Source organism: Xiphophorus maculatus, chromosome 9 (genome assembly GCF_002775205.1).
Source record: "Xiphophorus maculatus strain JP 163 A chromosome 9, X_maculatus-5.0-male, whole genome shotgun sequence".
In the NCBI taxonomy this organism is placed as follows: domain Eukaryota; kingdom Metazoa; phylum Chordata; class Actinopteri; order Cyprinodontiformes; family Poeciliidae; genus Xiphophorus; species Xiphophorus maculatus.
The window spans coordinates 22,789,454-22,815,532 of NC_036451.1; the positions used below are offsets into that span (position 1 = coordinate 22,789,454).

At 38.4% G+C, this 26,079-nt stretch overlaps 1 protein-coding gene across 3 annotated transcripts; it reads left to right on the forward strand.

The window, feature by feature from the left end:
* clock (clock circadian regulator) lies at positions 1-25,417 on the forward strand. 3 transcript variants are annotated; one of them, XM_023340069.1, is made up of 22 exons: positions 1-108; positions 11,506-11,698; positions 11,790-11,881; positions 13,054-13,113; positions 14,813-14,961; positions 15,042-15,133; positions 15,222-15,311; positions 15,419-15,539; positions 15,628-15,741; positions 15,836-15,954; positions 16,584-16,666; positions 18,188-18,294; positions 18,385-18,532; positions 19,646-19,721; positions 19,810-19,951; positions 20,033-20,133; positions 20,253-20,348; positions 21,105-21,260; positions 21,390-21,605; positions 22,406-22,593; positions 22,687-22,936; positions 24,206-25,417. In XM_023340069.1, the coding sequence occupies exons 3-22, from the start codon at positions 11,862-11,864 to the stop codon at positions 24,380-24,382; spliced, it is 2,505 nt and encodes an 834-aa protein (XP_023195837.1). In that variant the 5' UTR covers positions 1-108; positions 11,506-11,698; positions 11,790-11,861; the 3' UTR covers positions 24,383-25,417. The 3 variants fall into 3 exon arrangements, with proteins under 3 accessions (XP_023195837.1, XP_005813323.1, XP_014329677.1); XM_005813266.2 differs by having other exon boundaries at positions 2-108; positions 20,250-20,348; XM_014474191.2 differs by lacking the exon at positions 13,054-13,113 and having other exon boundaries at positions 2-108; positions 20,250-20,348.
* Positions 25,418-26,079: the final 662 nt, after the last annotated feature.

Below are 26,079 nucleotides of genomic sequence, written 5' to 3' on the forward strand. Positions count from 1 at the left end.
CCAGTCAGTCAGCCTGCCTGCCTGCCTGCCTCCTCAGTCTGCGCAGTCCGCCGCCCGCAGCGCCACCGGGTGCAGGAATATCCCGATGAAAGACCGGACTCCTCGGAGGTAAGTGTCGCCGTTTTATCAACGAAGCTGCCCTGGGGACCGCCGCATCTACATCGACGGGCTCCACGTACACTTTTAACAAGCTTGAGCGGACTAAAAAAAGAGAAAGTCCAGCTTGTTCCCGTTTAGCAGCGGAGACCGGCTGAAGGCCCGGTGACCCACATTCTTATCTAATGCTGCGCGTTAGCCAGCTAGCTTCGGCTAAAACTGGGTTAACTGGCACACAGCGCCTTTTGGCGTATGAGTTCAATGCAGGCAATATATTTCATGTTAAAGTTACTCGCCGCTTTCTCACTATTTTACTTTAATATGATGTACTTGTGAGTGCCATTTATCGCAGTGTTATAAACTATGGAGCTATTGTTTTGTTGCTCTAAATGTCGTTAGCCGGTAAGCTAGGCGGCGACAGCAGCCTTCCAGCAGTCTCTTCCCGGTTTTGCCGGCCGGCTTCAGGGCATGGACGGATACATTTGGTGCCCCTTTATCGGAAACTTTCATGCAGACCAGGCTTCAGTTAGCTCTGCGACTACATAACCGGTAGTCCAGTTTCATATTAATATTTACATTTTACTCGGTTTTTAAAGGCATGCCCGTTTCCCTCCACGTTAATTAATATACAGCTGCTTTGTTTTCTTTGCGCCTAAAAGTCATAGTTTTTTTTTTTTTTTTTTACCACAGATAGTAAATGATCACATTACTTTAGTCGCCAAGGCTATTTTACCCGTCAACGCAGCTGTTTCTTTTATGGTGCTTGATTTTAAAGATCCTCTGCTATTGAATGGGAGTATCCATAGCCGGTCCAAAACTATCTGGGGCCCCAAACAGGAGGGGACTTTTAACTACCACCAATTACCTCTACGTTACCAACATCCCCATCATATTACCCATATTAAAAGTTTATATGTCGAGCAAAATTACGTTCATTTACAACTGAAAACTAACTGCTTGAATCTATTGGAAAGTGCACTATTTCTATTTCCATTCTAAAAATCAGAATTGTATCACCTTATTTAACAAATGAATCAAAACAAGAACATCGACTAGTCTCTAAATGCATCAGTCGTGTTAATGTACGTTAATTTATTTTTTGAGGACAATTAAAGGTTCCCCATGGTGTTCCTCAGGTCCCATTGTCCTTCATGTTTTAGACACTTTTTGCTCTAGCACACCTGATTCAAATGACTTCATTACCACCTCCACATGTTATGAAGTGCTGCAGAAGCCTATTAATCCCCCATTCATTTAAGTCAGGTGTGCGATAGCTTGGAAAAACAAAACAGTGGCTCCTGAGGACCAAGATTGAGAACCACTGGTTAAGCCATAAATGTGGTTATTCTTGCAATTTCCTCCTTTTTTTCTGTTGGATTCAAAATTATTACCTCCATCAGAGAGCCTATCACGTATATTTACAAATATTTTATTTGTTATATCCCTTAAAAGAAAAAAAAAGTTAAAGTAGCTTAAAATCAAAATCTATAATGAAAAAAAGAAGGCTATCAGCCTGGAGCACACTAATAGGTGGACGCCTTAAATAGTTATCCACTTAGAGAAATTGTTGTTTAAAAAAATGATCACATGACTTGTTTTAATTACCACTGATGTGTCACCGATATAAAAACATTTCAAACCTCAATGCAGCTGCTTAGTTTGCTTATATGTTGGGCCGGCGCAGATTAAACAAAAAAAAATAAATAAAATGGGAGTAGAGAGAAATGACTGTCTTTTAATATAGAGTACTTTCAAATAAAGTGTGAACCTTTAGAATATTGTTATAAGTTGAGTTTGTGAATAAGATATGCCAGCTAGACTTTAGTTTAACCATTCTAGACATTCCTGTCTTGTGTGCCCTGAAACTCTGAGAGGAATTTGTAGCGTGACAAGTACTTTAGCTGCAGAGAGATCCCTTTGTCACACAAAAGGGATTTTTTTGTCAGGCTGACCTTTTTCTGAGAAGTAAGGGAATCTTCTTAATCTCCAAGACATAACAAGTCTGGCTTAATAACTTTGTCAGCATTTATTTCTTCTTTGTCAAAGAAAACAGGGGGGGGGGTCTCTTTTGCTTCTATGTCAGCAATCCGGTGGTAATAGAAGCTGCTTAAATATTATTATTTAAATGTATTATTTAAATTGTATTATTTAAATAATACAATTGTATTTAAATCTGACATGTTGTGTGAAGTGTGTTTTTAACTTTCTAATTTTGTGTAGATAATTTTTCAGTTTCACTCTTACAAAGTGGGTTCATATTTTCTTTAAAATGTGGTATAGTTTCATATAAAATCACAAATATGTTTGGACCATTACTTCCAACAATGGATAATTGAAAAAAAAAAAACCCAAACTTTTATATATCTTGACACTGAGGAGTTATTAGTGGAAACTAGCTTACTGCAATGAGGGCAAAGGTCATTTTATTTTCTCTTTCCTTTTTGACTAAGCAGATTGCTGTATCTTGTCAAGTAAACACTTCACTTAATTAAACTATTTTTGGACTGTTGTGTTTCAATATTACTTTACTTTTTCACATTTTAAAAAGGTTTTAAAATGTTTTAAAAAACACAAGCTGCAATAGTAAAAGTTTATTTCAAGTCATAGGAGCCCCTGTGATTAATCACCTAAAGGAATAATATAAATGTTCAGGGTTTCCCCCAGTGTTTTATAAGCCTGGTGGGCCACCAGGCTTTCCTTGTGCACCCACCAGGCTAAGCATTGCTGATTTACTTAAGTCTTTTTAAAGTGTTTGCATTTTTTAAGACTTTATTATTGGTGTTTGGGTATTAATCTTCCAATCTTTCAATAGCACATAATTATCAAGTGAAATTTTCAAATTTCCTGTCAACTTTAAACATTTTTTAACTCAAAGACACGACGGGTCATTGGATGAATCACTGCCCTATCATCCAACCACCAGACGTAGTAGGTTTTCTGGGGGAAACCTTACAAAGTTTGGAAGCAGATTAGCTTTGAATGGAGTTCAGAGAGACGTGTGTGTGAATAACATCAGATGCTTCTGTGTTTGTACTGCAAATGCCTCAAGATGACCCAAATGTTTTGGTTCTGATTCAGTAATACTACCACCCCTGCTCTGGTATATATAGCAGGCCGTTGAATAAAACTGATAAAACTGAATTCAATACGTTGTCATGAATTGAAGGAGTTGGCTAATAAACAAAATCCCACTGAATTATGCTGCTGTTTGCAGGATGTGCTGTTGTGGAAGGAGTTTATTTCCAGAGACCCTCAGCCTGGGCTAATTAAGCTGTTTGAATTGCAATCCGTCAAGCGGCGTGACAGAGTTGCTCTTCATCCATGTTTCATTGTGTTCTATTTTTGCTCCACAATCTGTCGTCGCGAAATTGATGAATATGAATCAGAGACTGATGTTGACTGAGTCACCAGAGCTCCAAGTGTTTGGTCGTGAAATGGAGCAGGAAAATGGATCGGTGTTGTGTGATCGCATATTATGCTGAAATAATGTGGACGATCGTGTTTAACTAGTATCTCCGTTTCAGCTGTTGACATGTTTTGTTTTTGCTTTCCTCTGATAAAGTTCAGATGAAGACGGTTTCAAGACTTTAATGTAAGCCTGTCGTAATAAATGAAAATGAGCATAATCATTTACTTTTGGATGATTAATACATATTTTGAAGGGCAATTTTTATTTATAGTTTTGGTTGTGTGTCCTTTTTCATTGTTTTCGGTTGTTGTTTATATATATATATATTTAAAATATCTTTCAGTTACAGTATTAAGTGTTCTGTACAGAATTAAAGTTTATTTGTTTTGAGATACATTATTATAATTATGCCATTATTATCAATAGATAACTTGAAAATAATCTTAAAACAACAATATTATTGTTTATTACAATAATAAATGTGTCATCCAGCAACATTTATTGTGACATGTCTGCTTTTAATGTATGTCAGAGTTTATAATTTATGCTTCAGGGTCACATGACCTGTTTCAGAGCTGAATCATAAATCAATATCTTTCTGAAATAATGCAAAGTGCCTTTTAGAATAAAGTTTTAATGCCAGAAGCGAAAAAGACTTATGACACGATGTTTTAGCAAAAGTCCATGCACTGAGCTTTCTTTGTGTTATCGCTGTAACACAAATAGCCAACAAAGTGAACTTAACCTTGAACTCTGAGGCATGACACTGATAACAGAGCTTTTACATTGAACTTTATTCAAAATATTAATAAAATGGCAGGAAAAAGTCAGCAGAATTTTTGCTAACAATGAATTTAAAAACAGACTTTTTCAGAGGCCGGATTGTCGGACATTTTATTTATTTTTTGGCCCTTTACTTAATAGAAATTATTCCTCAGATGTTCATAGTGCATCCCACTAAACGTCACCCTGACTGTGCCAAGGCCAGTCACACTTTTGCTTACTTTTGCTCATATTGGTCAGGTAGGTTCATGCAGCATTATTTATTTATTTGCATTAATTTGTAGGATTTCTTGTCTAACTGGCAAATATTAGACTTGAAGGGTGAAGGACGCAGCCTTTTTGTGTTTATAGTAAACAACAATCACCTTTCGCCAGGGTGTGAGTCAATCTGAAGGTATTTTCCTTCAGGCAAGAAGTTTTTCTGATGAGAAATAAAATGCACTGTGTTGAAAAATATGATTTTAGGAAGAAAATAAAAGGACGTCAAAAATCCTTTTTATTATCAGTGAGAAAGCTGCTATTGACATCAAGCGCTTTTTATAATTCTCGATAAGCTTTCTGCACGTTTCCTCTGGTATTGATGACATCTAATCTTTTCCTCTTAAGTCTTTAAAGGTGGAATGCCTCTTTGCCATCACCCTAATCTTTAGCTTCCTTCATAAGATTCTCCTACAAATTCAAGTCAGGACTTTGGACAGTGTGTTTCTCTTACATTTAGATGAAGTGGTTTGAATACTTGAGCTCAACTGTCCCTGATCAGAAGAGATTTGTTGAATTTACTTCAGTCTTCCTACATAAAAGGTAAGCAGATTGCCTGCTTACCTTTTACAAAATGCATGGTTCAGGGAGGTCTTCTACTTACTAGCTAAAACTTCAAGAAGGAGCTGCTTTCAACAGCAATAATCTCTGTACTGATGAGTAAATTTTAGTATTGTACTGAGAAATTAGTTTGTAATTGGAATTTTCCAATTTAATAATAAAAGTTTTAAAAAAATAATACAACTTTCAGCTTGATCTTAGCCAGTGACCGGCTGGCTGAAAACTCAAAAATAATTTCTTAGTCATTTTTTCCACCTGCTATTATTAAGCCGCACATATAACAGTGTTTGGTGTTTGTGAAGAAGATTTAAAGTTGGCTGTTTTTAGTATAAGTGATGATGTCTCTAAAATAAAGTCGTAGGAAGTGCAAAATATATAAGAAGCTATTAAAAAAAAACAGTTTCAGTCAGGCTACTAAAACAAATAGACTTCAGGTGGTGCTGGTCATTTCTGTCCTGCACATTTTATTCTTTGCAGTTTCAGTTTGTGTGTCTCAAAGGTTTGTTGTATGGAAGTTTCCTCGAGTTGGTGAAGGAGCTAGCTGATTTCACCAGACAACAGCAAGTTGTTCTGTTGTTTTGAGATTTAAGACTCCATCTGTCATGGGACTTGCTGATTTAGGAAATCTCAACAGCCTTTAGGGAATCTAATATCAGGCTACAAGTTCTGCAGGAAATACAAATTCGACCAACGTGGAAATTTGCCACACAAAGCTGCAGAGTATGCATATAACATGAGCAGGATAATGATGCACATAGTGCTGGCTTGGCAGTCTGGGTAGATGTAGCACAAGTAATCAGGCAGCGTATCATCATGTTTCTAAAAAATAATGGCCTATGTAATTTTTGGCTAAAAATTATTTAGGCAAAAAATAAATAAGTAAAAATTAATTGGGCCGTTATTTTAGGAAGGTGATGACATGCGAGTCTCTATTCATGGTTTTTAATAGGAACAAACGTTTCCTAAGAGATGCACAGAGTCAACAAACTGCTAAATAATTGGGTTAAAATGAAATAGATTTTGATTATTGTTGCAAAAATTAATTAGAATCGTTAAACATTCCAACTCTTTTTTTTACTGGAAACAATTACATTCTGACTATATAGATTTAGAGTTGAAGTTTTTATAAAGTTGACAAGAAATGTGAAAATAACACTTGATAATTATGTGTTATTGAAAGATTGGAAGATTAACACCTGAACACCAACTATAAAGTCTTAAAAATGCAAAGATTTAAAAAAAGACTTCAATAAATAATCAAATAAGTCCCCTGGTGGGGGCAGAAGTAAAGCCTGGTGGCCCGCCAGGCTTATAATACACTGGGGGAAACTCTGTAACAATATTAGCAATACAATACAAAGTTTAGAAAATAAATGACTAGTTCTGTTAAAAGTTGTAATTTAAAAATCAAAATTTTGTTTTTCCTTATGTTTAAAAAAAAAAAACGTTTCCAAAGTGACAGCAACAAATCATTTAAAGTATGAATGATGTTGACTTTAAGACGGAACACTGCGTAACACTACATGTTCTCCTACTTTGAGCTGCAGTCAATAAATGGGTGAGTGCGAGCGTGACCTGGAACATTAATACACTGAGATTAATAAAATGTTGTTACGTGCTTTGTGGGAAACCACAGAGGAATATCTATTCACGCGGGGAAAATAAAGACGAAGGTGTTTATTGTTTAAAAAACTCCTTGTGTTTATGCTGTACTGATTACTTCTCCGGTCGGGATCCTTCTGTGTTTGTCTGCTTTAGCTTGGTGGTTAAAAATAAGTTTTATTTTGATTACAGTCTCATGTGGTCCTCAACCCGCAGTCATTATCGCCTCCCTGGAGCCTGTCATCTTTCTGAACCCCACTGACCCACTTGGGATCAGGACAAGGCCCCTGGCGGAGGCCCCGCTCCTTAGAGACGGGCAGCCGACAGCCGTCGAGGGGCGTTCGCCAGCCACCACTGCTGGCTGCTGGACCGTTCTTGTCTGTGTGTTGCTGAGTCAAAACGCAAAAACAAAGCCTGCTCTTGTATTTTGCGGAGGTGTGTGCAGTGAGTGTAAACACAGCTGGCTGCCCTGTGTTAACACGTAGGCTATTGTCACAATTCAGTAGGATAGTGGGTAAAGTTGTGGATTTGTTTGCTCAAAAAGCAAAAAAAAACTAGCGTTATCAAAGTATTGTCGGATCTATTTTCAAAGAGTGAGGGAATTACACCTTTAGTTATCTGGTTGAAATAGTGATTTGTGGACTTATTGTCACATAACCACATTAGTAAAGTACTGTATAAGTGAAGTGTTTTCGTAATTGTGATTTCTGATTATGAGTACAATTAATTATCCAGGATATCGCCTAATACAACTGTTTGGAAGAAGATGTTTATCAGCACGTCGGGTTTTTGTGTTTTAGATACTGGACTGTTTTCTTCTTCTTCTTATTGTTATTATTATTAGCATTATTATACCTGGGTTCACTGATAGTCCACAAACTGATTGTCTGAAGTGAAGTTATTATAAAGATTTATCCAATCAGATGTTACCAGTAAGGTTTAAATAGAATTCCTTTATGTCCTGTTTAATTTTTGGTACACGTTAACAATTATTTAATGATTTCGAAGTTACCTTTTGGCATTACAGATATTTTTTTCTGAATATTGGAATCATATGAAAGACATCTCAATAACCCTCAAATACTGATTTGCAAACAAAAGTGAAAGTAATGTGGCGTTTTGGGAGAGAGCTGTTTTGAATTTTGAAAACATTTCTCATCTGTTAGCGTTATAGCTTCTTTATAATTTACGCCATTAACATTGAGTCATGCACGCTCCCTCTTGCAGAGAAAAACACTTTGTAACAATATAGGTAAAAATGATTTGTTTCTTCTAAAAATGCAAAATGATTTGCGCCTTGTCCGAACAGAAGCATGTGTTTGCAGGATGTGAGCCACTGCAGCGTCCCAGTGTTTCACATCTAGTGACTCAAGTCGATAACAGAGAGTGGCGATCCCTGCGTTCTGTTCATGTTTTCATGGCATGACAGAGGGAGTATCAGCTGCGGAGGCATTCATCCAGGGTATTTTTACTCGGTTGCCGTGGTGTTGCCCGTTGGCACGGTTGCTGGCACCGGCGTCCCAGCAATGGGTGTGGCACGGTGCGTGACGAGAGGCGCCATAGATCCACTTCAGTGACTCATATCCTCAGAGCTCTGCTGCCCTAAATCGGAGCAGGCTTGCACACACCCACATATGCGCAAACACACTTGAAGCATCCCACGTCGCTCTATAAGCACCAAAAAAAAGAGAAAAAGATAAACCGGTCGCTGTGTTTCAGGGTGAAGAATACTTTACATTTTTCTCTGTTTCTTGGAATCACTTGATTGTCGATGTGTCATCAATCAGCATATCTACATCACTTTCCTGACCATCTGTTCCTGGTGAGGCTTCGAGGCACCAGGAAGTCCTTTGTATGTCATGTGTTTTTAACGACAGCACGCGATGCAGAATGCCTGAGGTACTCGCAAGGTAATGTGTTGCACTTGTAAGGCTTTCGTGTTGACAGCATTCCGGGATTTTTTTTTTTTTTTGCTGAAAAGTAGAAGGTGTTGCCTGTGGAGCTGTAATTAAGTTAGATCGGAGGAGGAAGAGGAGGAGGAAAGTAGGTCAATGGGCCAGCAGGTCAGTGAATCACAGATGACGTCATGGTTATACAAGCCTCGCTCTACCGGTTGCACAACACTCACTTGGCAGTGAAGATATTGCTGTGAAAATGTTTTAACATTTTCCTTGCATCACTTAATTTTATCTCATAATGCCGATTTTGTATAATTTTCCCACATGTAGTATTTTCCTGAGTCCCCCTCCCCTAAAATCTTGTGATCTAGTGATCTTGACTCTGTTGAGAGCGAAAAGCTGCCTGCTTTTGTTTGTCAGGAGAACCTAAGTTTATAAAAAGCTTTTACTACCACTCCTCACTTCTTGTTATACAGTACTTGTACTGATGTGTAGTCGGCCATTTGTGTTGACAAACAGTTATCTAAGATAAGACTCATGCGATCTGTGCCAAGAGTCATGGCATGTGCAATAAAATACCTCTGTATAGCTGCAGTTTGTGATTACGCACTCGCCTTCCCTTGTCACTTTTTGTGACAAGGGAAGGCGAGTATTAGCTGACTTAAACATATAATATATAATAAGTAATTTCAATAGAACCTCCATAATGGTTGAAATATCAAAAAAAAAAAAAAAAAAGGAAAATCAGTAGATAAACAAAATCATTGACATCTTTGGGTTACTCAAAGTACAGTAAACCTCTGAGTTACTTAAATAACAAATTGAAGTTTTGGAGTGGACTAGTCTAAGTCTGGACTTAAATCCAATTCAGATGTTGTAAAACATCTTCAAACACACCTTTCATACTGGAAAATCTTCCAATATGGCCGAATTACTGCATAGCGTTATTAGGTTTAGGGTGCAAATAGATCTTCAGGTATGGTTCAGATGGCTTTTTTTCACCTTAATGAATGAAATTTGAAAACATATTTTTGTATTTACTTTGTTATCATCATCCGTTATTGAAACCTGTTGATTTGAAACATTTAAGCATGACGACAATAAAGAAAAAACGGCAGAAATCTGTAAGGGAGTGAAACGTTTTTTTGGTTTTATGAACTACTGCATGAAATCAAACATTTCAGTTTCTACTAAAGCAAGATAGAACGTGCTGTAGACACTACATTTTATGACCATTTATTAATTCAGCCAATCAAAATTTATTAGAATGGGGATAAAAATGTGTAAATTATTTGACTAATCAGCTGGTATAACTTATTGTGACACATATCTCAGTTTCATCATAAATACCACAAAATACAGATGTTTTTTCCCCTCTTTTGCTCATTACTATTTTCCTTTGTGTTTACTTACACTCGCTGATTCCTGAACAAAAACATTTTGTAATTAAAAAAATGTTGAACACTGTGAGAATAAATTTGAGGGCTTTTTTTAAAGCTAAAATGGTTCAAAGGCGGATTGTTGGGACTCTTCTGCAGCTCACTAATGCATAGTTATTAAAAATCATTTCTTTTATCCACTGCCTCCTCATGAGTCATGGACAGAATTAGCTCCTGCTATTAAAACATTGCTCTGCAGATACAAACATTGAGTAACTTAATGGCCAGCAGCCTGGTTTATGTATGAGTCATGCATGTTTTTATTTCTGTCATGTATGGCCTCCATAAACTCATGGCTTCACTCTTGATAAACTTCTCTGTTTTCCACCAACTTTTAAGCACTAACATCACATCTTCTGCTTTTATAGAAGAATTGCAATAGATTGCTATTTTATACAGTTAATTCAAAAAATTATTAATATCTCTGTATGATTTAGATTTAGGATTATGTTTGATTCAATAGAGAATTATGTTTTTCATAGGAAATGACAGGCATCTTTTGAAAAATGATTAAACAATTAAAAAATTATATTTTGCATATTTCTATTTACACTTGAATAAAACAAATGTCATGTTAAGCATTTGCATATCTATAATAATCAGCAGAAAACTGACATTACAGCAATCAAACACTTTAAATAATTGCTGACCAACTGAGTGGCATTTTTAATCAAATAGAAACCTTCATCAACTTTATGCCTCAAAAAAATCTCTTCCTCTATGGACACTTGGATTGTTTATATATATATATATATATATATATATATATATATATATATATATATATATATATATATACACTGCTCAAAAAAATAAAGGGAACACTCAAATAACACATCCTAGATCTGAATGAAAGAAATATTCTCATTGAATACTTTGTTCTGTACAAAGTTCCATTTGCACAACAGCAGGTGAAATTGGTTGTCAATCAGTGTTGCTTCCTAAGTGGACAGTTTGATTTCACAGAAGTTTGATTTCCTTGGAGTTATATTGTGTTGTTTAAGTGTTCCCTTTATTTTTTTGAGCAGTGTATATATATCTTTTTGCTTGATGGTGTAGTTTTGCTGGCTTTCATGGTAGCCATTCCATTCTCATATTACTTTACAATATCTATTAACAAATATGAGGAAGTACCATGTCAGCCAGTTACTGCCTCTGTAAATCAGTAATGTTACAAACCCAACATTACTGATTGCTGCTGCGTTAATACATTAATCTTTGGGAATAAATCGAGTGAAGATGTATTGCTGTAGCCTACACTTGATTTAATCAAGGTCTCAAATCATTCAGCTTGCTTTCAGAATTCATTTTATTGTGAAACTGTTCATAAAGTGTGTATATTTCTTCCAGTCATCGCATTCCACTGTAATTCATCAGTGCAGGTAGATTGTCGCCATGGCCGGCTGAGGTGTCTTGAAGCTCACACCTGATCCTCTGTTGTTCTTTTTTTGTCTCATAGAAACAGATGTTGCTGCCATGTACAACACTTGCATCCAAAGGAGACCAGAAACTCATCTGACTGAAGACCTTTTACCAACTTTCAGCTCTCCTCCAAGACTCAAGTCCAACATCAACCGCTGCTGCAGCCCACCCACCGAGACCCTTCACTCATCCAGACACACTTTCCTCTCGCACGACTGGCTTTATTTTTGGTGAGGATAGGATTCTGCTTCGCCAAGACTGTGCTATATTTGCTAGTGGTTTTGGTGTTGAAGGTTATTTCTCTCTCATTTTATTTTAAAGGTTCATTCACAAATGTCTACCTCACGATTAAAAGACTACACGCCGACTCTGCAACCCTGAACAGGTTACAAAATGACCTCAAGCATTAACCGGTGAGATGGATATTCTAAACGTTTGCTTCTTTTCTAATGAGCAGTCCAGACATGGTGTACTGTAGGGTCACAAACTGGATTTTAAAATTCCTTATTATGATCTGAATAAGGGGAAAAAAGGAATAGGAAGGAACAAGTTAGCACTTAGTAAAAGTTAGAGCTGCGCATTATATTGAATCATCAATGCGGTTTCGTCGCCAAGGGAGGGGAGAGGCTAAAACTCTAGATGTCTGCAGTGCTGCAGTTTCAAACTGTGCCAACTTGGACAGATGAAAACACATCAGTTTCTTCAAAAAATATTTTATTTTTATATATATTTTTTACACCGGCTGGTGTTGGAGTACAGATAGTTGCCTCCTAACCCATACTGAGATCCCAATGCTTTTTGTGTCATCAAAATACTTTATTGTGACTTAAGGTGTTTATCTGTGTTGAATGATTACTGAACTGATTCATTTTACGAAAAATCTTTTTGTCCTGAAGGCTTGTGGGTGGCTTGTATCGACTTTGTGCTGTGTAGCTCTCTTCTCGTTCTTAGTAAAAAAAAAAAAAAGTCAGTATTTGAATCTAAACATTTCGTTCATAAACTCTCATCGTCACCTGTCTTGTGAAGATGAGTATTTTTTTTATACTTATGTATTTTTTGTCATTAATGCGTGTAATTCTCAGACATGTTCATTTATGCTATATCTACATTGGAAAACTAAAATCTTATTAATGAGGACACTTTTGCGTTGTCGTGCCTCCACTGAAATTTAAAAGCCTTATTTAAAGGGGGTGCACCGATAAATTGGTCTGTCGATAAATTGGCCCCGACTTCCTTAATTTTGGGAGCTCTGCTGATCGTCCACCGATCTTATACATCTTAGCCGAGGTCTGAAAGTCAGCCACTGCCCCCTGTAGCTCTACCATGAGAGACGGCTGACTCACAGGACAGAGACGGTGACCCAGCAGGTCACGTCTGTCCGTGCACGGTTAAAAAAAAAGTCTCCACACTGTTACCAACTTAGAAACTTTGTTGTTATATTTAGTAACTTTTCTGACAAAAAAATTGGCAGGCCTGACTTTTCAAAGATCGGAGATCGACCGGAAAACCTCAATCGGTGCGCCCCTTCTTGTTATGTAGGTTCCTGTTGTTTGTAAATAGTGCTGTTTTATTGTCCTCTGTTTAGAGATGACAGCAGCATTTTTGATGGGTTAATGGAAGAAGATGAAAAGGACAAAGCCAAACGGTAATAACCTCTATCACACCAGGGTTTCCCCCAGTGTATTATAAGCCTGGTGGGCCTCCAGGCTATACTTGCCCACTCCCCTGGCAGGCTAAGCATTGCTTGTTTTTTTTGTTGTGTTTTTTACGTAATTTTCTTTTAATAAGCCGGACTGCAAGCCTCTGTGCTGTGCTGAGCAATTCACTGGTAGAATCGTTCCTGAAAGATGGGTTTATAGTTGATGCATTGAACAGGGCAGGAAGCGAACCAATCACACCACTGGCGCCTCAGCGCATTGGGCACCTATCATGCTGCCGTCATTTGATCTCTGAAGTTTACCTTGGCACGGATCATGCGCGCCTTCTTTCACTCAAACTGGACACAGGCACACATGTATAAACATTTCTATCAACACCCTTTGAGGACTTGGGTTTTTTGGATAATTCTTCATCAAGATATGAGTCAAGTCTAAAAACCACCGCACTAGCTCTGCTTAGCTCAATGAGAACTGCTAATATAACCGATAGCCGTGCATATAGAGGTGCACGTTGAGCGTGCACTGTGCAGTGAGGATGATATATCTTTGCGAACAAAGAATTATGTGCGACATGTGCGTCTACCTCCCGACACGCTGCCCTGCGTGTGGCTCTGTGTCTGTGCTGATAAAGTTGTTGTATGTGTTCCTCGGTTGGCCGGCGCGTTAGTGCATGTCTTCTAATAACATAATTACCCAGCAATATTTTACATGTCCTATGAACTTAAAATTTTTTAATACAAAAACACGGTGGACCGCTTCGGGGTCCCCACAATCGGGCTTAGCAAGTTTTCTGGGGGAAACCCTGGAGTCATTATAGTTGCCTCAGCCTTCTGTTGGAGTGGCTGTGGAGAGGGGTCACCCTTTTTTTAAATTAATTTATTTATTTTAACAATAAAATTGCCATCATAATTTTGTACTTAAAAGCATAGCTGTTAAAGAAAAGAAACATAGCTAAGTACAGAGAACAATAAACATGAAGTGTTTTGCCAGTTTTGCCAACCTGTCTCGAACATGATTGACATTTCATAAATACATCAGCATACTAAATACTGGAAGGGTATTGTCTGAAACAGTTTTGCTTGTGTAAAAATATTTTAGTTTAAAAAAAGAAATGACACCACGGAAATAGTGGTATAGCCCACACCTATCTTTGCTACATATGAGTAACAGAATAAAACATTTTTATGGTGATAGTTGTGACCAAATTCACCAGTTGTCAGTATAGCTTCAAAGAAAAATATTTTTAGTAGTACGTAGTTGTTAGGGAGTTCATTTTGTCACTCTCACCAAAACACTCATGCTTTTTTTGATGTTAAATATCATCTTGTCTGAACACATAACATAGCTTTTGTGTTTTTACATTTTAAAAAATCTTTCAAGTTAAGAAAAAAATCTCTTTGACAGTTACGTGGCAAAACTGAATCAAGATCAGTGCTGTTAAGGAGAGATTAGCTCTCTGAAAGACTAAAACAGATTATCTTTTTTAATAAGCGTTAAGGTCTATGCAAATGAACAATGTAGGAGTGTGACTTCTATTTTTTTGAACTGGGATTTTATGATAAATCATCTTAAACACACAGTTATTTAGTATATCGTACGGATCACAACTACGTAACCAGAGTTGACTTTTATTCTAAACAGCAGTCAAATGAATCCAAACGAATTGTCTCGCTCCTAATCCAACAGTGAGTCCCGTAACAAGTCCGAGAAGAAGCGCAGAGACCAGTTCAATGTCCTCATTAAGGAGTTGGGCACCATGTTGCCAGGCAACACCCGCAAGATGGACAAGTCCACTATTTTGCAGAAAAGCATCGACTTCCTGCACAAACACAAAGGTGAGAAACGGTGAGGGGAAGAAAAATAAGAAAACGGTTGAGCCGGGCGCTAAGTTTCATGGTTTTTGTCTCCTGAACAGAAATTGCTGCTCAGTCAGAATCAACAGAGATCAGACAAGACTGGAAGCCTCCGTTTCTTAGTAATGAAGAGTTCACTCAGCTGATGCTGGAGGTGAAGCTGATTTTTTTCCCCCTACTTGTTCAACTTTCCTTTCAATAAAAAAGGCATTTGTTAAATAAAGAAACACTTTATCCTCAAGGCCCTGGATGGGTTTTTCCTCGCCATAATGACCGACGGGAACATAATCTACGTTTCGGAGAACGTGACGTCTCTTCTCGAACACTTACCAGTGAGTTTCGCCTGTTTCGACATTCAAATAGCTTTTTAGCTGTTCACTTGATCACACTTGATTGCTTCGTCACACATTTTTATAAAGTCTCGTGTTGTGTGTTTCAGTCTGATCTTGTGGATCAGAACCTTTTAAACTTTCTGCCCTCGGGGGAGCACTCTGACGTGTACAAAGCTCTGTCCTCACATGTCACAGAGGGAGAGACTCTAACGCCAGAGTATCTGAAAAGTAAGCTTGCAGATTTAGCTTTCAGTATTCTTTATTTAACTTGGAAAAGTGTCGTTTTTAAAGTATTGTTGTTGTTTTTTTTCCCCAGCAAAGAATCAGCTTGAGTTCTGTTGCCATATGCTTCGAGGGACAATTGATCCCAAGGAGCCCCCCGTGTATGAATTTGTCAAATTCATAGGAAACTTCAAATCTCTCAATAATGGTAAAACGCGTTGCTCACAGTCATTGTCTGTGTTTTTGTTTTTCTTCCAATTTAATTTTTCTTTTCTTTGAACTTTTCCTCCTTTTGTAAACAGTGCCTAACTGTAACAGAAACGGTTTTGACGGGGTGATCCAGCGATCGCTTCACTCTACGTTTGAGGACAGAGTGTGCCTGATTGCGACTGTAAGGCTGGCCAAACCACAGTTCCTCAAGGTGAGGATTGTTGTTGTTTCTTCTGCTTGACCCACATTCAGATTACTGCTTTAGTCACTGCAGGGAAATCCAGAAGAAGAAGAAGTCTGAGAAACACCGGTTTGATGTGTGTGATTTTATTGAGCATTTCTGTAGGGAACGGTTTAGCATCTGCCACGTAGGAAAACCGATGCTTTACTGCACCTTTGCTTATGTCTTTTTAGTTTATGCTCATTCCTCTCTTGTTAAAATTACAACAAGCTCGTACATTTTTTAAAGGCTTTCTTCAATTTTTTTAAACGACGTTTGGAAAACTACAATTATTCAGACTTTTAAAATGATTTCTTGTTGTGGTAACAACAGTTTTTACAGCTGGAGTTCTGCTTTTATAGCCGAGTAATAAAGACCACTGTTTTTGAAGGGTTGCACATCAGTTGTTTAACAATGTTTTGAAATCTCCTTTCACAGCTTGTCTATCTTTTTATTATTTATTTTTTACCTCCTGTCTATTTTGATGTGATGGAAACACAGCATGGGTGTATTTTTATTATTATTTCCACCATAAATGTACTTTAAAACTTGGATATTTTCTGACCTAGTTGTGCTTATGAAAGGCTCTAAATGCATTAATTTATTCTTCACTCTAACAGGAGATGTGCACTGTTGAGGAGCCTAATGAGGAATTCACCTCCAGGCATAGCTTAGAGTGGAAATTTCTCTTCTTGGACCACAGGTATAAATATCTAAACTTTTTTTTTTTTTTAATTTATGTTCCAACTAATTTTAACCTAGTTTTTTTTGTTTGTTTTTGTCATTGTTTATCACATGCATGAGGTACTTTTACACCCCTGCTTACAAACTTTGGCCTCCATCTTTTTATATATACAATGCACATGTTGTGTTTCCAGAGAATGCAATTAAATCTGTAAAAGAACAGCAGGGACAGCCTGATCTGCAATCAGTCATGAGTATTTTCCCCGAGTGATTCACGCAGCGCCGATGATGCACAAAAGCCTCACCGCAACTGCTCACAATTCAGGCTGTGTGACCTCATGCTGACTCCTCTTGGTCTGTTTCCCAAAAAACGAGCTTTATAATAAAGAAGATCCTGTTCTTGAAAGCTGCTAACATTATTGAAATCTGTCCTCCAATGTTCCAAAACACATAACAGATCCCACACTCTCATCATTCATTCAGTTTAGAGATAAAATATAGGAGCCCTGTGGGGAAAACTCCATACAGCCAGGTGCTTCTCATTGAATGCACTTGATGAAATGATGATCAGTAAGTATGAACACTTTTGTAGAGGGTTTTTGGCAGTTTGCTGCTCGAAAGCATCTATGTTTGTCTTGACCCAATAATGTGGTTGAAAGATGCTTTTTGAACCAACTAAAGCCAACTTTTGCACATCAGAATTGTGCAAATGGCAAACATGCAGCAATGTTTTAAAGTTTATTTGAAGTAAATTAAAAAATAATAATAATACAGGCTGCAGTGAAAATTGACCATATACCTCATGCTATGTGAAAGATTAAAGCTGAGATAAAATTTTCACATAGTTGTTTGTAGTATCAACTTTCAAAGGAGGAAGAAATTATTTACAAAATACATAAATAAATGTTAAGTCAACCTAGTTATAGAAGTTGAGTTAGAAATACATATTGCAGCAAAGTGATGTTTACCCAGTTCTACCTCACTATTGATGGATCTACAGCTCAACATTTGAGTTTAAATCAAGCTACAGTATTCAATTTAGTTTTCCGCTAAACTCGTTTTCTGTTTTACACACGTTGCCTTGGTCTATGTGAAATAAATGAGTAAAATGATTTGAAGGATAAACGTTTAAAATGGATGTCCTTACACTTAGGAGGAACGGTGGATTTGTTATATCTCATTATAGGGAATTTATTACTCGCTGGTTTGCTGTTAGACCTGTCAAAAGGTTCACAACACCTTAATTTTGTCTCACGGTTTCTCCATTTGGGCTTCTTTGTTTAGCAAATAATGACAGCCCCCTGATCTGTTGTGTGTTCTTGTAAAACCTTAAGTTAGTTTTGAATAATTTCACAGCTTCTTGAAGACCAAAATGAAATGCAACACTCTCTAGTGTACCTCAGTTTCCACAAACTTTTGTTGGTGTATAATCTGTGAATAATGACCTCTAGCTGACAATAGTGAGTTGTTGGACCGAGTGTTTAGTGTTGCTGTATTTAGGTTAAATTCCCACTAACTTCTGCTGCGTTGGTTTGCCCAGAGCCCCGCCCATCATCGGGTACCTCCCATTCGAAGTCCTGGGTACTTCAGGTTACGACTACTACCATGTAGACGACCTGGAGACACTGGCCAAATGCCACGAACACTGTAAGCGCTCCACTGCATCCAATCCCTGAAGTATCCTGATCACTTCCTGTCATCTCGGAGAACAAATTTCATCTCTTTGTTTCCGCTTAGTGATGCAATATGGGAAAGGCAAGTCGTGCTACTACAGGTTCCTCACCAAAGGGCAGCAGTGGATTTGGCTGCAAACCCATTACTACATCACATACCATCAGTGGAACTCCAGGCCTGAGTTTATCGTCTGCACACACACTGTTGTCAGGTATATATGTGTCAGTGCGTAATGGTTTATATATATGCATTAATATGCTTGTTATGGTGACTTGCAAGAGTAGCGCAGCTCAACCTTTATCCTGTTTTGTGAAATTATAATCAGGAATTTACTGTGTATTGTGTCCCTAATTGTCAAGTGGAATGGTTATAAAGTTAAACTTATAAAGTTAATTAAACCTCGTCACTAGACTGTCTTGGGAAGGCAGAGCATCTTCAGTCAGAGGCTTTGTCAGATTCAGTGCGGTACAGACTGCTGCAGGAGATCTCTCCTGCCAACAGCCATCACCATCTACAGTAACTCTTTGAAGAATCTAAATTAATGAGTTACGACAACAATTAATTTCCCTCTGAGATTAATAATGTGTTTTTGAATTTGGAAAATTGTAACATTTTAACTGATCTACAGAAATAAAATGTTGTGCTATTTATCCTCAAAAATCACCAAATTTGAAAATGGGTATGTCCATTTTTTTTTTCTTCATTGTTTATTTAACTAAGAAAGAATAATTACATTGTAAAATCTCAACAATGAGAAAATTGTTATTTTAATAAAAATAATAACATTATTTGTTGCTCCCAGTCACAACAAATAATGTTAAATGACAATTTATAAAAACCCACAGATTAAATCTAAAACCACACAGTCAAAAATATTTTTGGTCTAGTTTCAAATATACTAGTAATAAAACAAAACTAACTTGCAAATAGCCTTTTAACAAGATGTAGGAGCTTATTTTAGGTCAATAATTCCTTAATACTGATGGAAAAGTTCTAGTTCCACTGGCAGATAATTTCACTGACAACATGGGAAAAATGTCTTGCTAAAAGTGAAATAATCTGCAAATGGAACTTGTACTTTTTGTTAAACAATATTCCAGCAGAACAATGAGCCTAAATAACAACTTTTCAGATTTTTGTTTGGGATGGAAAAAAGATGATATGCATCCTTTTTCTTTCCCCCTCCACAATAATTCACTATTTTGTTTTGATTTGTCAAATAAAACAATAAAATTTGTGGCAAGAACTGAACAAATTGAGCATTTATGAATACCTTCATGGTTCAACCTACATATGGATTTCATCCAGCGCCTCTCCTCTGCAGCTACGCTGAAGTACGAGCAGAACAACGGCGAGAGCTCGGAATCGAAGACTGTCCCCCTGAGGTCGCAGCTGACAAGGTGAGACGTTTGCTCGACGTGTTTCTTCATTATTCTTTAAATAATAAAAGTTGAGTATTTAACCTCTGGTGACGCCTTGGCTCGCCAGTCCCAGGATTCAGGCTCCGAATCGCAGCTCAACGCCTCCAGCCTGAAAGAAGCTCTGGAGCGTTTTAACCACAGCCGGACCCCGTCGGCCTCATCGCGCAGCTCGCACAAATCCTCCCACACTGCCGTCTCTGACCCGGCCTGTAAGCTTTTTTTTTTTATCATCGATGAAGATACCCATGAGGGTCGTTTTCGGTTTTAATCTGATCATATTTCTTCCTCAGCTTCACAGATGAAGATGCAGGGAGATAGAAGTACACCAGGCCGACAGTCTGTCTCTGCCGTGGAAATGACATCGCAGCGGAGATCATCAGTCAGCAGTCAGGTCAGCAGGAAAGATAGTCAACACTTTGGTGTATGGGTTTGCTGTTAGCTTGACCTTACTCTGACCTGATTGCCAAGACTTTTATCTTTTCCAATTGTCTGGGGTCGTTTCTCCAGCAGTCGATGAGCTCCCAGAACACGGGCCAGAACGGGGCGCCTTCCATGACTTCACAGCAGTCTCAACAGCTGCCTCAGCAACAGCTTCAAAACAACCAAGTAAGGAACTTCACAGAACTGGAGCGCACCCTGCTGTTTATCTGATGAATATTCCTTCTGGTCCATCAGCGCTCTGTCAGCTTCTCACATTACAATTTGCTGCCAATGAAAAGTATGTGAATTATATGACTTAGTGCCTTGAAAAAGTCTTAATACTCATGGTAGGACTTTAAGATTGGAAAGGGGCAGTGTTATGTAAAAATTACTTTTTTGATATTTACATCATTAACATTAACGATGTTAATCCCTTGTCAAAACACATACATGGAGTGTTGCTTTGATTCTGTTTGAGAAATCCTTTAATCTCCCATGGCAACCATTCAGCTGTGCAAAACGCCACAGTGGACCTAGCTCCGCCTTCGAGGCGCTGCTCTTAAGCTCCGACCTCACAGAGCAGCTCTTCCCCCCTGCTTGCCCCACCCGGCTCCTTCAGACTAGCCCAGCAGCAATTAGCAAACATCGGGTGGATCTGCACATCTGCTGGGCTCATTATACCAGCGTCTTCTCTGAGCAACGCTGGTAAAAACATTAAAGGGTTAACAGAGGAGCGATGTAGTGATGACTTCCTGAAGGTGGAGTTTCAGAAAGAGCACGACTTTCTTAAAGAGACCGAGGCCCAAATTTAAGGCATCACATTATGAAATCAAATTTCTTCTAAGTCATATTTGATATGTAACCACAAACTTCCTGCGTCCCCAGTGGACAGTTAGCAGCGTGGTCTCTATGCCATATCTACGTGGGTTTTCTCTCTGACAGTCGGTGCAGTACTCTAACCAGCTGGAAGCCATGCAGCACCTGAAGGAGCAGCTGGAGAAGAAGACCAGGATGATCGAGGACAACATTCAGCGGCAGCTGGATGAGCTGCGGCAGATCCAGGTGGAGCTGGAGAGGGTCCACGGGCAGAGTCTGCAGGTGTTGCTCAGCTGCTGCTTTCAAGTTATATTAAATACGACGTTATTGTTTCCGTTTCTGTTGGGACGTACTGAATTATTGTTTCACTGTATTATTACTTTGTGTGTGAGTTTGAAATGTTTTTGTCAGATGTTCCAACAGAAAGGGGATGAAGGACTGAACCTCAGCTCAGCTCATTCGCCTCATGGCACTGCTGGCCAGCAGGGGGCGACAATGAGCATGCAAGGCCAGGTGGTCCCTCCAGCAGCTCTACAGAACAACATGCAACAGCAGCAGGCGGTTCAAACCCAAACCCAGTCCCAGCAGCAAACACTTCTGAGGGACCAGAGCACAGTGATGTCACAGGTCAGACACACTAAAATATTTTAATAATTAAATGTGTGTCAACCATAAGCTCTCATTTATTAAGGATTCAAGGTGTCTGCACATCCTTAGTTTTAAATGTGTATGTCTAAAATGCAAATTGTCTTAAAATTTTTTAAATTAGTTTTACAAAAATTCAAATTAGTATTCAATTCTTTAGTTGCAGGTCTTAAATTTAGTCAGAACAGGAATTTTCTGTCAGGCAAAAGTTTTAGTTGCATGAAAACATCTTCATTGCAATTTCTGTGACAGGAGGCTTTTGAGGCTATCCGTAACTAGCTGCTAATGTACCCTTACTAGCTAGCTAGCCTTAGCTGAATAGCTTTACTGGCTAGCCACCAAGGCTCTTTGTTTTTTTCTTTGCTAACTAGCTAGCAGGGGTAGCTAGCTTTATTTGCCTCTGTCATGGGTAAATGCAAACTTATCAGCAGTTGGCTGGATGATGTTTGTTTTTGACCCTGGCTGACTTCGGCTGCCACCCCATACGAGAATAGGTGCAAAAAAGCTTTTAAGCTAGACACTATGGGGGTTAAAGCTGTGGAGAGCTACATGTAGTGTGAGATGCACAGAGCTGGGTTCACAGTTTTTGCTTGATTATAATCCAGCAAGTTATCCAGAAATCCCCATAGTTATACATTTTCTAATTGGTCTTAAATACATTTTAAGTTGGCGTTAAAAAAGGTTTAAAAAGTCTTAAATTTGCAGATATCCTGTTGTTTTCTCTGTTGAAGAATTTTCCATCAACTTATTTCTACCTCATTACTTATTTTTTTTCCCCCCAGTCTCAGCGCTCAACATTAACTCTGCAGCCTCAACAGAATCCTCTCTCCGGCTCCCTCTACAACACTATGATGATACCACAGCAGAGTCAAGCTAACATGGTTCAGATTTCCACAAGCCTGGCGCAAAATACCGGACCCAGCAACACTGCCGTGGCAACATTTGCACAGGATCGTTCTGCTCAGATAAGGTGCTTCTTCAGAGCTCAGTCGTCACAATCGTGTCTAGTTGCTGTGGTGACAGCCAAGGAGAGACATTCTGACCCTGTTTTCTCACCTCACAGGTTTCCTACAGCTCCTCAGCTGCTGACTAAGCTGGTCACAGGACAGATCCCAATGGGGGCGGTCATGGTCCCCACATCCATGTTCATGGGTCAGGTGGTGACGGCCTTTGCTCCCCAGCAGGGCCAGACTCAGACCATCAGCATTTCTCAGCAGCAGGAGCAGCAGCAGCAGATTCAGGTGCAGAACCAGGTTTCCGCGCTGCAGGCAGGTCAGGCTTCTCTGGCCGCGCAGCAGCCGCAGTTTCTGCAGGTACACACTGCAACACCACTGGAATCACTGGCAGCTTCACTTTCAGCGGCTAATTTTACATTTCAGCTTGGATGGCATTAGCAAAGGGCTGCACCTATATTTCTGTTTTAAATTATCTCAGAAATTGCGACAAACTATTCATACCCCCAGAATGTTGTTCACATTTAGTCTTGTTTCAGTTACATACTTCACTTCAGCTTATTTTATTTGGGATTTTATATGACATACCAACAGAAAGCAGTTCATAATTTTTATTTTAACAGATTAAGATTTTTTTTATACCTAATTTGATTTCAGATTTTAATTGTTGTTATATAATGTCTTATTAAAAAAAAAAAGACATCACAAATGAGAGAAAATATTTTCATAAATTGGCTTTACTTCGATCATTCCTCCTGTGAGTTGACCAGAGTTCAGAGTCCAAATAATTCAAACCTGTAAAACATGCTTGTCAAACAAGATGGCGGCCCTAGGCGTGCCGACATCACTATGAACTATGGAAACAAAAGTTGTGTTGTTACAAAAAAAGTCCTGATTTTCAAAGAATTCAATTTCCAAAAACAAAAAAAAATGGATTAAGCGAAGGAAATTTGATTAATCAATAAAACTGATGTTTTGCCCAATTTATTTATACACGTGTGTGTGTGTGTGTGTGTGTGTGGGGGGGGTTATGTATCTATGTAGGTAGGTAGTAATATTTTACAAGTTGAGATATTACAGATATTTCAACTTGTAAAATTTAAATATGGTTCAGTTGGTGAATTGTTTTTGCTAATTACGTGACTTCTGAAGGCAATTGGCTGCATTGGATTATGATTAGGGGTATCAGAATAAAGGAGACTGATAAGCACCGCATTTTAGAAAGTTTAAATAAAATGTAAAATTTCACTATCATTTGCTACTTTCTCTTTGTAAGAAAAAAAAAAGCCAAAACATTCAATTTTAGGGTTGTGAATTTCCTTAAACTTCAATATTTTGGAAATTGTATGCTTCATAGTTTCTCTATTCTGTAAAAGAGCAGTACTTTGATAAAAAAAAACTCAAATTGAATGTAACATTGATGTCCATAAATGTACCTAAAATTCTATACAGAATCATATTAATGTCTGTGTGTATGAGAGCCATTTTAAGTTTTAAACTTCAATATTTTGAAGTTTAGGAACATTCTTAACACCGTCATTCTTTAAGGTGTAAGAATGATTTTGTTTCTTGCATTAAATATTGACAAAAAGTTTCCTCTGTCTTACTGATCTAAATGTTGCTCTCCAGGCTCCTCGGCTCCTTCACGGAAATCAGTCGACCCAGCTAATCCTCCAGGCGGCGTTCCCTCTGCAGCAGCACAGCACCTTCTCTGCCGCAGCGCAACAGCAGCAGCACCAGCATCACCAGCTGGCTGCTCACCGGTCAGACAGTCTGTCTGACCGCCCGTCCACTCAGCCTCAGTAGCTGACTGACGCAAGATCAGCCAAACTAAGACTTTTGACACAAGTGTCATTTTAAGTTCTGCAGAAAACACAGACGAAGGTCCTGCCTCTGAAGCAGAGAAGAGACTGACAATGCAGCCTGGCTTCTCACAAGGATCTCTTCTGCTTGTAAAAAAATAAAATAAAATAAACAACAACAAAGAAGAAAAACCTCCAAATGGGATGAGTTCAGCGGAGAACCAGGACTGGACTCGCTGCGACTAACTGGAGTTAAAGATTTCACCGTCGGCATCTTGAAACAGATCAGGCAGTTTGGATATATTGTATTTTTTTTTTTTTTTTTTTGCTCTTTTTGTTTTTCTGTATAAAAAATAATTATGGGTCAGAAAATATTTTTATGAATGTGGTGTAGATGGCAGTTTAACTGTACAGAATATTGTGTAATATATAATGTAAATATACAGAAAAAGAAAGACCTAATATTTTATATGATGCATGAAATGCATAGTTGTTTTTTGCAGCTTTGAATATACTGGTTTTTTTCCCCCCAGGAAGTCTAAGACAAAAAAAAAAGCTCTTACTTGCTCAGTGGCTGATGTTTCCCAACTTGCTCTCTCCCGCGGGGACGTTTGTGCGTCTGCATAGCAGACGATGCCGATGCTGTTTGGATTTTGTTTCTGTTTTTTAAAATTTTTTTTGTTTTCAATCTTTGACCTTTATTTTCCACACAGTTTACTTCAACCGTCTGAGTCACATTTCTGTCTGTTTTTCTTTTTCTTTTAATGTTGTGTTAAACATCCAAACAGTGAAGACTGCAAATTTGTGAGATGTTGCTCATGAAATGGAAACTACCTACTACCACAATGAAGTTAAATGAAAGCAGCAGTGAGATTTGTCCTCATTCATATCTTTATTTATTTGTCTCGCCTGTTTTCTGAAGATCTTTCAATCTCCCATCTCGGGCTGTGTAATTCTTCAACATGTTCTGTTCTACATTTCTTAAAAAGTCTATATATCTATAAAAAACAAAATATATATATATAGAATATCTAAAAGGGAATCTGCCTTGTGATCTTTGTTCATTATTTTTACAAATACCGTGGGGATGTTTCATTTCAGCAGGCAGCTGCTCTGTGGAGAAATGGACGGATCCGATTTTAAATGGAAATTCAATCCGACAATTCTCGATATATCTGTCAGATTTACATCATTCCTGTCAAAAATCAGGCCTTCAAAGAAAATAAAGCCAACATTTCTTTTAGCAGCTGGTGTGAGACATGACTTTTCCGACCATGCAACATTAGCCTCAACATTTTGGGTCGGAACGGATTTGAAACTTGCGTTGGCACACATGGAAACACTCACCAGGACATAAAAATCACAAATTATCCGTTTATGTGCTTAACCCTCTAACTTGCCCCCGTCCTTTTTGCGCTGCAGTTTTCCGGAGGCAGCCAAGCATTTTAACTTTATCCACATTGCTCCCCCCCCCACCCAACTGTCAAATTTTCTTCTTTACACAACAAACACAAAGACCCACTTCTGCTTTATTGTTGGCATCGGTGTCTTTTCCCCAGGATATCGTGGTTTCGTTGGCAGTGTGGCCAGCGTTTGGAACACGTTCAGCTCGGTGCGAGTCGTCATCAGGCCGGAGAAGACATGAGGACTCGACTCACGCTGCAGGGACGGATCAAACTCCCTCGCTGACTCCTCCTGGGT